Consider the following 14,536-nt stretch of genomic DNA (forward strand, 5'->3'; position numbering starts at 1 on the left):
CTGAGAGCTCCGTCCTTCTTGGGAACGAGGAAATAACGGCTGTAAAAGCCCGACTCGCTCATAGAAGGGGAAACCGGTTCTATAGCCCCTTTGCACAGAAGTGTAGCTATTTCTGCTCGAAGTAGATGTGCTACTTCTCCATTCACTCTCGTCTCGGTACGCGCCGAAAGCGCAGGGGGCGGCAAGCGAACTGCAGAGTATAGCCCTTTTTTACTGTGCTTAGCACCCATTCTGATGCGCCTGGAATAGCTTCCCACGCTTTAGAGTGTGAAGCCAGGGACAGAATGGCCTCCGGGCTCTGATCGCCGCGCGTCGCGGGCTCGAGAGCTCGAAACAGAGGGGTGGGCGCAGCGCGCGCGCTCTTGGTGCTTAGATACGGCGGATCGCACGCAGCGATAGCTGGCCGTTTTACACACGGTGTCCCGGCGGCTTGGACGGGGAACATATAGTGTGAGGCGCGACGCGCGAGGGCGGCGTCGGGGCGAAATGTTCGTTAGTATGTGTGAGCGCTCGAAGGCGGGCACAGGACTTACATTTAAAACATGACCGGTCGTGAGAGGCCGTGTGACAGAGCGGGCAGTGAGTAGGTGTGGGCACGGTGAGGTGGACACGTGACCTACTTTTAACACTCGAGCGGCTTCTGCCTGCTTTGTGAGAGTGGGCTCTGTGAGAAACACGGGATTTATAGTGCTTGTGTGCAGGGGTGAACACGGAAACGTGGGCACATTCACTGCATTTGAAACACATACGGCGTGAGCCGTGCAACCAGACATTATGCTCATTTGAGATTTCTCTGGGTCGCCGTGAGAACGGTGGTTGCGCGCAGGCGAGCGGGTAGCTATACCGGCTCGATGACTGCGAAGTAAACATCTGCAGTAGCCGTGGCAACGGGGACTGACAGAGCATGAAGCTTTGACAGTGGTCCAGCCGCAGCGGGACTTAACCGTCTTTTCTTCCCTCGTGTTTAGACGCTCATAAATACTCGAGCACCATGAGTAGGAGTGGTACGAGAGGCGGGTTCATTTTCTGTAAGTAAGAAAAACTGGCCGCGAGCTCGGAGAAGCGAACAGCATAAATTTTTATCTGCCGCGAGAGCCGGGATCGAACTCGGGTCTCTAACGTGAAAGCCTATGATTCTGCCACTGAACCACAGGGGAGAACACATTACCTTTCAGTTAGCGCGAAGATATAAGAGAGCGACCTCATGTTCGTTTGCAGGCGTGCGTGTATAAAACAGGCTCGTTTACTGCAATAGTAATATTTCCAGCCGCCTGAACTTAAGAGGGGACTGAGAAATGTGTGAGAATTGGCGGTTTGTCCGGCCACAGCGGGACTAAAACACTCTCTCTCCTCTTTTCGCCGGTGAGTGAGGCGCGCGCGCGCTGAACGTTGCTCGTGACCGTCCGCTCTGTTATCCCTTGTGAACGGCGCAATCTGCGCGGCCCAACAAGGGGGAGAGCGGGTTCGCTTTCTGTATGTAAGAAAAGCTGGCCGCGAGCTCGGAGAAGCGAACAGCATAAATTATTAACTGCCGCGAGAGCCGGGATCGAACACGGGTCTCTGGCGCGAAAGTCTAAGATTCCGCCACTGAGCCACAGGGGAGAATACAATAGCTTTCGGTTAGAGCGAGCATATAACAGAGCGTCATGTCTTGTGACGGCGTTTGCTTGCAGGCGTGCGTGTATTTATAACAGGCTCGTACACTGCGATATGAACAATTCCAGTCGCCTGAACTTAAGAGGGGACTGAGAAATGGAGGTAGGTCCGGCCACAGCGGGACGAAAACACTCTGTTCTCCTTTTCGCCGGTGAGTGACGCGCGAGGACGGAGTAGCTTTCTTGTAACGTAAAGAGAGCTCCAAGACCGTCCGCTTCTGCCATCCCTTGTGAGCGGCGCAGTTTGCGCGGCTCGAACAGAGGGAGAGGAAGCTCGCTCCGAGACCATCCGCTTCTGCCATCCCTTGTGAGCGGCGCAGTAGCGCGGCTCGAACAGAGGGAGAGTGTTTATCTCATTCGCCTCATCCCCTGACGCGGCGGCGGCGCGGGCGAGAGCCGGCGGTTGAGCGGCCGGGAGGGGGGGCGGAGAGGGCGAGAGAGAAGCTCGAGGGAGAGGTTCCGGCGAGCTCCTCAGTCACAACAGTCTCCGGTGGTCTCTGCGAGCGGCGCTTCTTCTTGCGCGGCCCGGCAGGGACAGGCGGAGCGACAGCTTGGTCGAAAACTTCAAGTCGAGCCCGCAGGGTCGACATTGAAAGTTCCTCGCACTCGGGGCAGCCGCCCGTAGAGAGTGCGGTGGCGGCGTGCTCGCGGCCCAGGCAGAGAGCGCAGAAGAGGTGGCGGTCTCCGTTGCTGAGCGGGGCGCGGCACGAGCCGCAGGAAAAACGAGGTATTTTGACAAAAACGCCTCGTGCTCTTTTAGAACAGTGAGAGAAAGTGTGTGTCGCAGGGCGAACACACACAGCAGTAATAAAAGGATATGTCGCCGGATAGCGTAGCAGGCACGGATGGCTGAAGGCGGCGAAGGGCGGCCGGCTTCCTCAGGCGCTGTCCTAAGCTTGCTGGTCGCTGGTTTCGACGGCGGCGGCTTCTCAAGATCCAGCGATGCGAAGAGCTTCGCTGAAGACAAGAAAATCAGAACTCAGCCTGTGAGCCCGCAATATATACACACTGGCCACACCCTTCTTGACGGTTAGAAGGGTGTGGAGGGCGCGAAGCGCCCTCATTGGGTGTGACGTCACACCGGGCTCACTGATAGGCTTAAGCAGTTGCCGCCTGGCAGCCAATGAGCACGCTTATACAGCTTGCTTTGGTCTGCCTGCTGCTGCACTGCGTTGACAATAAATGCAAAATTAAGGATAATTTTTTGGCTTCAGATCTCGAAGAAAGAGAACTTTCCCGAAGCGTAAGCTACTTACGCAATACGAGAGAACCTCTCGTAAGAGAACTTGAATTTCTTTCTCAGTAATTTTCATTTTGGGTGAACTATATACAATACATTTTGTCACTATCCACGACACATATTGATGCATTTTTGTATTGCGATATATTGTTACACCCCTAAACATAACTAATCTTTCATCTAGGGAAGTGTACAGGTTGACTGAGTTGTCAGAGGTTAGACAAAGACTGTCTATATGTGTAGTTTGTCACGTGTTATGGTGGCTCTGAGGTTCCAGCTTGACACTGTCAGTGTGTGTTCAGTAGTGTCTCTGCTGGTCACGACTCTTCATCGCTCCGTCTGTCCTCTTCCCCCTGTGCAGTGCTGAATCTGACTCTCATTGACCTGCCTGGCATCACTAAAGTGCCGGTGGGCGACCAGCCGGTGGACATCGAGCAGCAGATCCGAGACATGATCATGCAGTTCATTTCCCGAGAGAGCTGCCTCATCCTGGCCGTCACCCCGGCCAACACGGACCTGGCCAACTCCGACGCGCTCAAACTGGCCAAAGACCTCGACCCTCAGGGTGCGTGAGAGATACTGACACACACACACACACACACGGCTCAGGGTGCGTGAGAGATACTGATACACACACACACACACACGGCTCAGGGTGCGTGAGAGATACTGACACACACACACACACACGGCTCAGGGTGCGTGAGAACAGATCCACTGAACAGGGCACATGAGCGTAGGGCCCCAAACAGGCAGAGCCCATGATAGTGCGGGGGATGTAGATGAAAAATAACGTGGCTTGGCAAATGACATGTTCAGATAATGTCTTCCGCTGGCAATCCGAATAAATGAAGAGGAGTGGAGTATGGCAAGCCCTTTTAACTTTTATTCATTTCCAGGAAATGAATTCTTGATATCAACAATTCAGTTTCAGTTATTGATATCAGGAATTATACTTATACTAGTAACAATGGAAATTTTTGATATTAGAAATTCGCATTTTTACTAGTAACAATGTAATTATTGATATAAAAAATTATATTTCTACTAGTAAGAAATACAAAGCTGATATGTGTATTCGGAATTGTAATTTAATTTAAATTTTTTGATATCTGTAATAGTTTTGTCGTCCCTTTTAACATTTAAACACGTAGGATATTTAACCTTTATTTATCCAGGTAAACTGTTTGAGAACCACTTCTCATTTACAAACATGACCTGGCCAAGAGGCTACGGGAATAAATAGGAACATACTGTACATCTGTACATAGTCAAACACATGACACATAGAACAAGCAATTGAATTATGAGTGTTGGATATGGATATGAGTTGTTGAGATAGTAGAAATATCATTTTTGATATCAATAATTACATTGTTTCTAGTAAAAATGTGAATTCCTGATATCAATAATTCAGTTGTCACTAGTTGAAATGTCTAATCTTGATATCAACAATTTAATTGCTACTAGTAAAAATTTTCATGTTTGATATCTGAAAATGTATTTGTGATATCAATATAATTTCAGATATCTAAAATGGCTTTCTTACTAGTAACAATCACATTCATGATATCAGAAATTAACAGTGTCACTAGTGAAAATGAAATGATTGATATCAAAAATGAACATTGTTACTATTAGCAATTCAATTGTTGATATCAAAAACAGACATTTCAACTAGTGACAATTGAATTCTTGATATCAAAAATAAAGGTTTTTACTAGTAAGAATTGTATTTCTGATATGTGAAATTGGAATTTCAACTAGTAAGAAATCAATTCTTGATATCAACAATTGAATTTGAATGGCAGCCTATTGTGACATTTCACTAGTGAAAATACAATTACAGATTATATAGTCTGAATTATAGAATTATACAAGAATTATAGTTTTTACTAGTTGAAATTCAACTGTTGATATCAAGAATTAGCATTGTTACTTGTAGAAATCTAATTCCTGATATCAAAAATTGCCATTGTTACTAGTAGAAATCTAATTCCTGATATCAATAACTATTATTGTGACTAGTGAAAATGTAATTGTTTATATCAAGAATTCATATCCTGCGAATGAATAAAAGTTAAAACGGCTTGCCATAGTGGAGAAGATTTTCTCTCTTCTATCACACGCTCTGCGGTTCCTCCTACAGCAACTATCGAAGCAAGTCAAGACCTAAATGGGTTTAGACATGCTTTTCTGGGTGATAAATAATGGCACAGATACCAGTTGACCTCAGTAAACCCTGACAGAGGTTTTATAATGCCAAAAGAGGGTTTGCGCTGGACACAAGCTGTTAGTAAATCTGGCCCATGTTGAGTATCTTACTTGATTTTACAAAATTACAAAATGAATTCCTTTGTTTAAGTCAATAAGATGAAGGCTTATTGTGTGGTTTATTGGTAAGACAGAGGCATTAATACCTGATACAAAGGACTGAACAGTGGTTTTAGTTGTATGCTGAATCAACACAGAAGTCATGTGATCTCTTGATTGTACATCTTTACAGGCCAGAGGACGATCGGTGTGATCACGAAACTAGATCTGATGGATGAAGGCACGGATGCTCGAGACGTTCTGGAGAACAAGCTCCTGCCACTACGCAGGGGTAAGAACCATCTTTCTTCCCGTCTGATGTCTTTTTTCCCTAGTTTTAGTGGATATGTTTCCTTCCTCATGTCATTAGCTGCTTTTCCACTGTCGGGCCAGTGCGAGCCAGGGCTAAGAGCGTGCCGTGCGGGGCCGATAGCCTCAGACCTCAAGCTGTGTTTACACTGTAGGGCCAGTGCGAGCCAGGGCTAAGAGCGTGCCGTGCGGGGACGATAGCCTCAGACCTCAAGCTGTGTTTACACTGTAGGGCCAGTGCGAGCCAGGGCTAAGAGCGTGCCGTGCGGGGCCGATAGCCTCGGACCTCAAGCTGTGTTTCCACTGTCGGGCCAGTGCGAGCCAGGGCTAAGAGCGTGCCGTGCGGGGCCGATAGCCTCAGACCTCAAGCTGTGTTTCCACTGTCGGGCCAGTGCGAGCCAGGGCTAAGAGCGTGCCGTGCGGGGCCGATAGCCTCGGACCTCAAGCTGTGTTTACACTGTAGGGCCAGTGCGAGCCAGGGCTAAGAGCGTGCCGTGCGGGGCCGATAGCCTCAGACCTGAAGCTGCTTTTCCACTGTCGGGCCAGTGCGAGCCAGGGCTAAGAGCGTGCCGTGCGGGGCCGATAGCCTCAGACCTCAAGCTGTGTTTACACTGTCGGGCCAGTGCGAGCCAGGGCTAAGAGCGTGCCGTGCGGGGCCGATAGCCTCAGACCTCAAGCTGTGTTTCCACTGTCAGGCCAGTGCGAGCCAGGGCTAAGAGCGTGCCGTGCGGGGCCGATAGCCTCAGACCTCAAGCTGTGTTTCCACTGTCAGGCCAGTGCGAGCCAGGGCTAAGAGCATGCTGTGCGGGGCCGATAGCCTCAGACCTCAAGCTGTGTTTACACTGTCGGGCCAGTGCGAGCCAGGGCTAAGAGCGTGCCGTGCGGGGCCGATAGCCTCGGACCTCAAGCTGTGTTTCCACTGTCGGGCCAGTGCGAGCCAGGGCTAAGAGCGTGCCGTGCGGGGCCGATAGCCTCAGACCTGAAGCTGTGTTTCCACTGTCGGGCCAGTGCGAGCCAGGGCTAAGAGCGTGCTGTGCGGGGCCGATAGCCTCGAACCTCAAGCTGTGTTTCCACTGTCAGGCCAGTGCGAGCCAGGGCTAAGAGCGTGCTGTGCGGGGCCGATAGCCTCGGACCTCAAGCTGTGTTTCCACTGTCAGGCCAGTGCGAGCCAGGGCTAAGAGCGTGCTGTGCGGGGCCGATAGCCTCGGACCTCAAGCTGTGTTTACACTGTAGGGCCAGTGCGAGCCAGGGCTAAGAGCGTGCCGTGCGGGGCCGATAGCCTCAGACCTGAAGCTGCTTTTCCACTGTCGGGCCAGTGCGAGCCAGGGCTAAGAGCGTGCCGTGCGGGGCCGATAGCCTCAGACCTCAAGCTGTGTTTACACTGTCGGGCCAGTGCGAGCCAGGGCTAAGAGCGTGCCGTGCGGGGCCGATAGCCTCAGACCTCAAGCTGTGTTTCCACTGTCAGGCCAGTGCGAGCCAGGGCTAAGAGCGTGCCGTGCGGGGCCGATAGCCTCAGACCTCAAGCTGTGTTTCCACTGTCAGGCCAGTGCGAGCCAGGGCTAAGAGCATGCTGTGCGGGGCCGATAGCCTCAGACCTCAAGCTGTGTTTACACTGTCGGGCCAGTGCGAGCCAGGGCTAAGAGCGTGCCGTGCGGGGCCGATAGCCTCGGACCTCAAGCTGTGTTTCCACTGTCGGGCCAGTGCGAGCCAGGGCTAAGAGCGTGCCGTGCGGGGCCGATAGCCTCAGACCTGAAGCTGTGTTTCCACTGTCGGGCCAGTGCGAGCCAGGGCTAAGAGCGTGCTGTGCGGGGCCGATAGCCTCGAACCTCAAGCTGTGTTTCCACTGTCGGGCCAGTGCGAGCCAGGGCTAAGAGCGTGCCGTGCGGGGCCGATAGCCTCAGACCTCAAGCTGTGTTTCCACTGTCAGGCCAGTGCGAGCCAGGGCTAAGAGCGTGCCGTGCGGGGCCGATAGCCTCAGACCTCAAGCTGTGTTTCCACTGTCAGGCCAGTGCGAGCCAGGGCTAAGAGCATGCTGTGCGGGGCCGATAGCCTCAGACCTCAAGCTGTGTTTACACTGTCGGGCCAGTGCGAGCCAGGGCTAAGAGCGTGCCGTGCGGGGCCGATAGCCTCGGACCTCAAGCTGTGTTTCCACTGTCGGGCCAGTGCGAGCCAGGGCTAAGAGCGTGCCGTGCGGGGCCGATAGCCTCAGACCTGAAGCTGTGTTTCCACTGTCGGGCCAGTGCGAGCCAGGGCTAAGAGCGTGCTGTGCGGGGCCGATAGCCTCGAACCTCAAGCTGTGTTTCCACTGTCGGGCCAGTGCGAGCCAGGGCTAAGAGCGTGCCGTGCGGGGCCGATAGCCTCAGACCTCAAGCTGTGTTTCCACTGTCGGGCCAGTGCGAGCCAGGGCTAAGAGCGTGCCGTGCGGGGCCGATAGCCTCAGACCTCAAGCTGTGTTTACACTGTCGGGCCAGTGCGAGCCAGGGCTAAGAGCGTGCCGTGCGGGGCCGATAGCCTCAGACCTCAAGCTGTGTTTCCACTGTCGGGCCAGTGCGAGCCAGGGCTAAGAGCGTGTCGTGCGGGGCCAATAGCCTCAGACCTCAAGCTGTGTTTCCACTGTCGGGCCAGTGCGAGCCAGGGCTAAGAGCGTGCCGTGCGGGGCCGATAGCCTCGGACCTGAAGCTGTGTTTCCACTGTCGGGCCAGTGCGAGCCAGGGCTAAGTGCGTGCCGTGCGGGGCCGATAGCCTCAGACCTCAAGCTGTGTTTCCACTGTCGGGCCAGTGCGAGCCAGGGCTAAGAGCGTGCCGTGCGGGGCCGATAGCCTCGGACCTCAAGCTGTGTTTCCACTGTCGGGCCAGTGCGAGCCAGGGCTAAGAGCGTGCCGTGCGGGGCCGATAGCCTCAGACCTCAAGCTGTGTTTACACTGTGGGGCCAGTGCGAGCCAGGGCTAAGAGCGTGCCGTGCGGGGCCGATAGCCTCAGACCTCAAGCTGTGTTTCCACTGTCGGGCCAGTGCGAGCCAGGGCTAAGAGCGTGCCGCGTTTCGTGAGCGTTTTATGACATATTTGTGGATGCATTAGTCCGGTATCAACCAAGACCCAGGGAAGAGACAGATAAAACACAAAACCAAATAAGTACACAATTTGTCTACGTTCTTTAAGCAGTCTCCAGATTTTTATAAACGTGTATTTATTTTCACAATGGTTAGCATAAGTACCCTTTAGCATAAGATATACCCACAGACTGTGGATGCTTTTAAACGAGGCCTTGAAACCCACCTTTTTAGGAGAGCTTTTGATTGAACCCCCCTTTTCCTGTTTTATCCTTTTTTATCATGTAGCACTTTGGGATTTACTTAAATATAAAGTGCATTATAAATTACATTTATTATTATTTTTATTATTATTATTATATAGATATATTTCTGCTTCATATTGTGATCAGAATTGCCATCGGATCGTAAGGAAGTTCACAAGCTCCTTTGCCCATATAATCTTTAAGCTAATAAGGTTAAGCGTATTTGGCTTGCTGTCCGCAGTGGAGGGGCTCGAGGAAGCAGCTTCAACTCGAGCTTGGATATACCCCCCAAAAAGTACTAATTAGATTTAGGACAGCAAGCTGGAATAGACAGTCAAAACTGGTGGCGGTAGTTCCAATTGAAGATTCAGTTTTAGTACAGTCGAACCCCCCTAAAAGAAGTAAGAAGAATAACGACAAAGATATGAGGAAAGGGGCAATAGTAGCTGGACTCTGGCGGAAGCTTGAATCGGCACTGTAGTCACTGGGGCTTGGGGGAGGCTTCTGGGGAGCTGTTGGAGAATTTCAGGTGCTTTACTCTTGGACATTTCTTGCTGTTGCATTTATCAACTTGAGTATGGCAGTGTTGGTCAAGAGTTGCTCCTTCGGGAGCTGTATTTGGAAAAGCATGGTCTAATGAAGACGAGGACTTAATGGGTACTGCTGCGGCAGTGTCACTTGTAGGAAGCAATTTATTTTAAATAAATTTGACGCATCTCGCTGCTGGCCAATGAGAGAGCCTCGATGAGGCGAATGAGAAGCGTGTCAAGGTTGACGATGACGACTGGAGATTTTAATCAACATTAAATTGTTCAGTTTCCATGTGGCAGAATATTCTGGTGGTAAGTTTGAGATCTGGATATAGCTAAATGGGAGCTATAGTGCTATTTTATAGCTTTATAAAAAGAAAGCCACAAGAAAAAGGGTTGAATCAATCGCCATTACAGTAAATTTAAAAAGACGTTGATTTCTGTAGACGGGTAGAGCAGAAAGGTAGCAAGCAGCGCATCGAGCCAAATAATTATGTGGGGAAGTGGGTGGGGTGCAATGCCAGAACAGCTGATGCCAGAGCAAGGTGAGCGGCTGCTTATTTGCTCCGGCAGTTAATTGAAAGATTAGATGGGTTCACTCCTCCCGAAATTATGTTGTGAACTTCACTTATTTCAAACTCTCCCTGGTATCTGAAAGTGAGTTTTAAGCTGTAAATTGATTAAAATGTCTTAAATGTTGAAGTTAGCTGGTCGTCTGATATAATAACATGGGAAATGAGCAGCGGTGTTGACCGTCTCCTGGCTCAGGTAAACTCTGTTCATGATCTCTCCTCAAGCCCCAGTTGGCCCGCTTTGGACCAAGGTATTCAGCGGGCCAAAAAGCCCTGGCCGTTGGTCCTGAGGAAGCCCTGACGAGGGCCGTTCAAGCCCCGGAAGTGACAGTGGAAACACGACTGGTCCTGGCACACACTAGCAGCTCGCTTTTGGCCCAAGTGTGGAAAAACGGCTCATGGTTTCTTGTTCTAAAATGATAAAATGTAGCCTGTAGGCTACATCGCAAGCCATCACAGCCTCTCGGTGTCTCTTTCTGGGGTGAATTCACTAAACGCTTGTGTGATTTCAGCCCAAACACTTACATCTTGTCCACTCTCCAGTTTAGTCTGGGCTAAGTGTGCTAAAACTGCGGTGTAAGTATTAGATTCACTCACCGTTATTCTTTTCAAACGCCTGAGTAATGGTATTTGATGATCAACTGATGGAGAGGGCGTTATATGCAGGCGTATCTCCAGCGGTTGATCTCACGGCTCTTCACCAGCTGATGGAGGTGTCTGGATCACAGAGTGATTCTCTACAGTCAAGTACAGTCTGCTGCATCCTAATCTAACCACATGCCAATCCTTTCAGCACAGATTCTGTGTGCATGTTTGCCTAGTGCTTTTAGTGAGACAGGCAGTAAATACATGAGCAGTGTCTGTCTGATCCCACAGGTTATATTGGGGTGGTGAACCGCAGTCAGAAAGACATTGACGGGAAGAAGGACATCAAAACGGCTCTGGCAGCAGAGAGAAAGTTCTTCCTCTCTCACCCATCCTACAGGCACCTGGCGGACAGCATGGGAACGCCACACCTGCAGAAGGTCCTCAATCAGGTACGGCTGCGGTCAGTGTCACCAGATGCTGAAGAACTGCTCTGAATCAGAACACCATTTATAACCTGATTATATGCTCTTGACTTTTAGTTGCAATGCAAAGCCTCCTATGTAACCGTTAATTTGTGTTTGACAGCAACTGACCAACCACATCCGGGACACTCTGCCGGCCTTCCGCAGTAAACTGCAGTCGCAGCTGCTGGCGCTGGACAAGGAGGCAGAGGAGTACCGTCACTACCGGCCCGACGACCCTTCGCGCAAGACCAAAGCCCTGCTGCAGTGAGTGCCTCGACTCTTGACCTGACCGCCTCTCACAGCTCACAGGGTCTGCCAGTGACGCTAACAGAGCGTTTCTGCTGAGCTAAGACCAAAGTCCTGCTGCAGTGAGTGCCTCGACTCTCGACTCCTCCGCCTCTCATAGCGAACAGCGAACGCTCGACTTTCGACTCTCACAGCTCGACTCGACTCTCGTCTCCTCAGCCTCTCATAGCGAACAGCGAACGCTCGCCGCTCACAGCTCGACTCTCGACTCCTCCGCCTCTCATAGCAAACAGCGAACGCTCGTTTGCTATGAGATCATATATATATTTTTTTTTTTACTACTTGTTTCAGAATGATCAGAGAACATTCAAAAGTAACTTTTTCATAACTAAATTGGAATGTTAACAAAACGTTCTTAGAATGCATTTTTGTTAGCTGGGTTTACAGTCCATATGAAATCAACTGGATTCATCAGTGAATGGCATACTGAAGGAAACACTCAAACCTCTGAATGACTTCACTTTTCAGTTGATGTCACTTATTAGATCGGAAATAATGTGAAGCAATATCTATTTAGTCATTGTTTTATGCTGCTGTTGTTGGTGATGCAGCCATGCTAAAATCTCATCAATAGCTCACATGACAGTTTAAGTAAGAGATAATGTACATCCAGCCGGTTGTTATCTCAGAATCAACCCTCGACAGGGTGATCAGGATCAGGTCTTGCATCAGCCTGAAGGGGTTTATTCTGAGATAACAACCGGTGTGTACATTATCCCGCTTATTACACGGCTACTTGCCACATAAGTAAATAATTAGACACAAAATATTGATCTGAGTTGAAATATTTTATTAGGTCTTTAAACGCAAAGCTTCCGTGGAGAGAACAGTTTCAGCGGCAAGTTCAAACTAGACGGACATTTAAGAGATACGGTATACAGTCATTCCACTTATTACACAGCATTTCACCACATAAATAATTATGGAGATAAGAGATATTGATTTCAGATTAAACTGTTTTAAAATCGTACTTGTTTGTATCTTATAATCCAACAGTGAACAAAACAATAGTCACAAAATGGCAGCAGCTGCGTTTCTATGAAACAAGAGAGAGCGAGTCCACGATACTGGATGGCATAATTAAATAACTGTACACAAAAAATTGATTTGACTGAGTTTTAATAGTTTACCAGCTCACCAAAAGCAAAACTACCACGAAGAAAAAATGCTCCTAGTACATACCTGTCAAGTTTTGGATTTGAAAATAAGGGAAATTTTCCTGCGCCCACCGCAAGCAGTCCCACCACCCCAACCAAGCTCCAGTATCCCTTACATTTTAAGACAGGTGTACAAGAAAGCTAAAACCACTTATAAACTACAATTGGCTTTATGCACAGCTGCACTATTTCCTGAACGTCAGCCAGCTCCTTTGTTTCCTGTCTGCCATTATTGGACAAACTGATTAATCCAGGTGTGTCTGATTATTGTTGTTGTGACTACTGAGGTCAGACACACCTGGATTAATCAGTTTGTCCAATAATGGCAGACAGGAAACAAAGGAGCTGGCTGACGTTCAGGAAGTAGTGCAGCTGTGCATAAAGCCAATGATAGGCCTACCTTTGTTGACATTGACATGCTGTGAACATTCATTATAGCCTAAATGAAAACACAAAAGGGTATATATGAAGAGCATTTATTTAAAGGCTTATTTGCATATTTTCTGTTCATTTAACATTGCTTGTCTTTACATTTACATTTTATTTTCATTCCACACAATCTTTTCATGTCATATTGCTTTTCTTTTACAGGTTTTCTTTTCATTTCACATAACTTTTCTTTACTCTTTTAGTGAGTTATTGTACAAATTTGTTGCAGACTTTGCATTCGCGGTACTTACATGAGGGTTTTGGTTTTTTGGCAGGAGTGCCTTCCGTCTCTGTCGTAGTGTCCATCATCCGTCTGTTTTTATTTATTTTTTAATTTTTTTTGCATTGTCACTCATCATCTGACCTCACACACTAACCTCGCGACAACTGCCACCTACAGTACCTGTAGTAGGCTACTGCAGGGGGCAGTTATCGCGAGGCTAGTGACAGAGCTCAGATTGGGAATGTTTTTGTTTTTTTTACTCCGCCCGGGCCCGGGGTATTATTATTTTTTAATAACGCAGGTTAAAATACGGGAGATTTACGGGAAAATACTAATACGGGAGGACGGCGGGAAAGAAGGGTAAAATACGAGACTTTTCCGGCCAAAACGGGATACTTGACAGGTATGTCCTAGTAAGCATGTAGCGCTGTTGACTTCAGTGACCCGGATGAGCCTGTGTTTCTGTTTTCAGAGAATAATAAACTGCTGGATGGTGCGACTGACCAGTCAGAATCAACCAGTCCACAGAGCTGTGTAATAATATAGGTTAATGGGAGTGTAAGAAAGGTTACAGCAAGTGAAAATAAAAGAGTTGTATTTTGTAATTTGGTTCATTCTTTGATCTAAAGACATACAGTATGATACAAGAAATATGTTTTACGATCATTAAATCAACCAAAGTACATGTCTCTAACCCATCTGAGCCAATGCATGACTGTCTCATACAAGTTCAAATTGTTGTAGTTGTCACAGCGTGTTTTAGTCAAGATGTACATACAGCATTGCCGCGTCTTAACTAGTGAACCTGAATCACATGACAGATGCCTGTTTTCCGCTGTACAACTGAAGCTCAGAATATCACTTTAGTTGAATTGGACGGTCATCACTGTCCTCTATGCTCAAGAGGGTACGTCTCGTAAATGGGATCGCCAGCTTTTTCTTTCAGTTAGCTTTACTTGCCAGTATCCATTTCCTTTCATAATTTGAGTTATATTAACTATATTCGAGTTAAGTTTCTCTTTGCATGCATGTTTATTAGTGAGTCAGTTCAGTCACAGCAGAGCGGCTCTATGAACAGATCAGACACACATGGGTATGTCAGGACACTCAGACAGAAGTTGCAGATGTCTGTTTGTGTTTGTGACAGGATGGTTCAGCAGTTCTCGGTGGACTTTGAGAAGCGCATCGAAGGCTCTGGCGATCAGGTGGACACCGTTGAGCTGTCGGGTGGAGCCAAGATCAACCGCATCTTCCACGAGCGCTTCCCGTTTGAGCTGGTCAAGGCAGGTGTTAGCACACGCACTCTACACATGACGGTTTCGCATTTTCTTACTTCTTCATCCAAAGTTTTCTTGTGTTCTGTGACACAGATGGAGTGCGATGAGAAGGAAATGCGTCGTGAAATCAGCTACGCCATTAAGAACATTCATGGCATCAGGTGAGAGTTTGTTTTACT

At 48.8% G+C, this 14,536-nt stretch overlaps 1 protein-coding gene across 2 annotated transcripts in view; it reads left to right on the plus strand.

Annotated features, from left to right (window-relative positions):
* The window catches only part of dnm3b (dynamin 3b), a 45,573-nt gene that overhangs the window by 10,845 nt on the left and 20,192 nt on the right, over positions 1-14,536 (plus strand). For both annotated transcript variants that reach the window (XM_084120641.1, XM_084120642.1), the window contains exons 5-10: positions 3,257-3,460; positions 5,402-5,500; positions 10,790-10,950; positions 11,087-11,229; positions 14,228-14,363; positions 14,451-14,518. In XM_084120641.1, the coding sequence (XP_083976767.1) occupies positions 3,257-3,460; positions 5,402-5,500; positions 10,790-10,950; positions 11,087-11,229; positions 14,228-14,363; positions 14,451-14,518 (811 nt within the window). The remainder of the gene's footprint in view (positions 1-3,256; positions 3,461-5,401; positions 5,501-10,789; positions 10,951-11,086; positions 11,230-14,227; positions 14,364-14,450; positions 14,519-14,536) is intronic.

The sequence above is a fragment of the Abramis brama genome (assembly GCF_963993115.1).
Source record: "Abramis brama genome assembly, chromosome: 7".
NCBI classification, from domain to species: Eukaryota; Metazoa; Chordata; class Actinopteri; order Cypriniformes; family Leuciscidae; genus Abramis; species Abramis brama.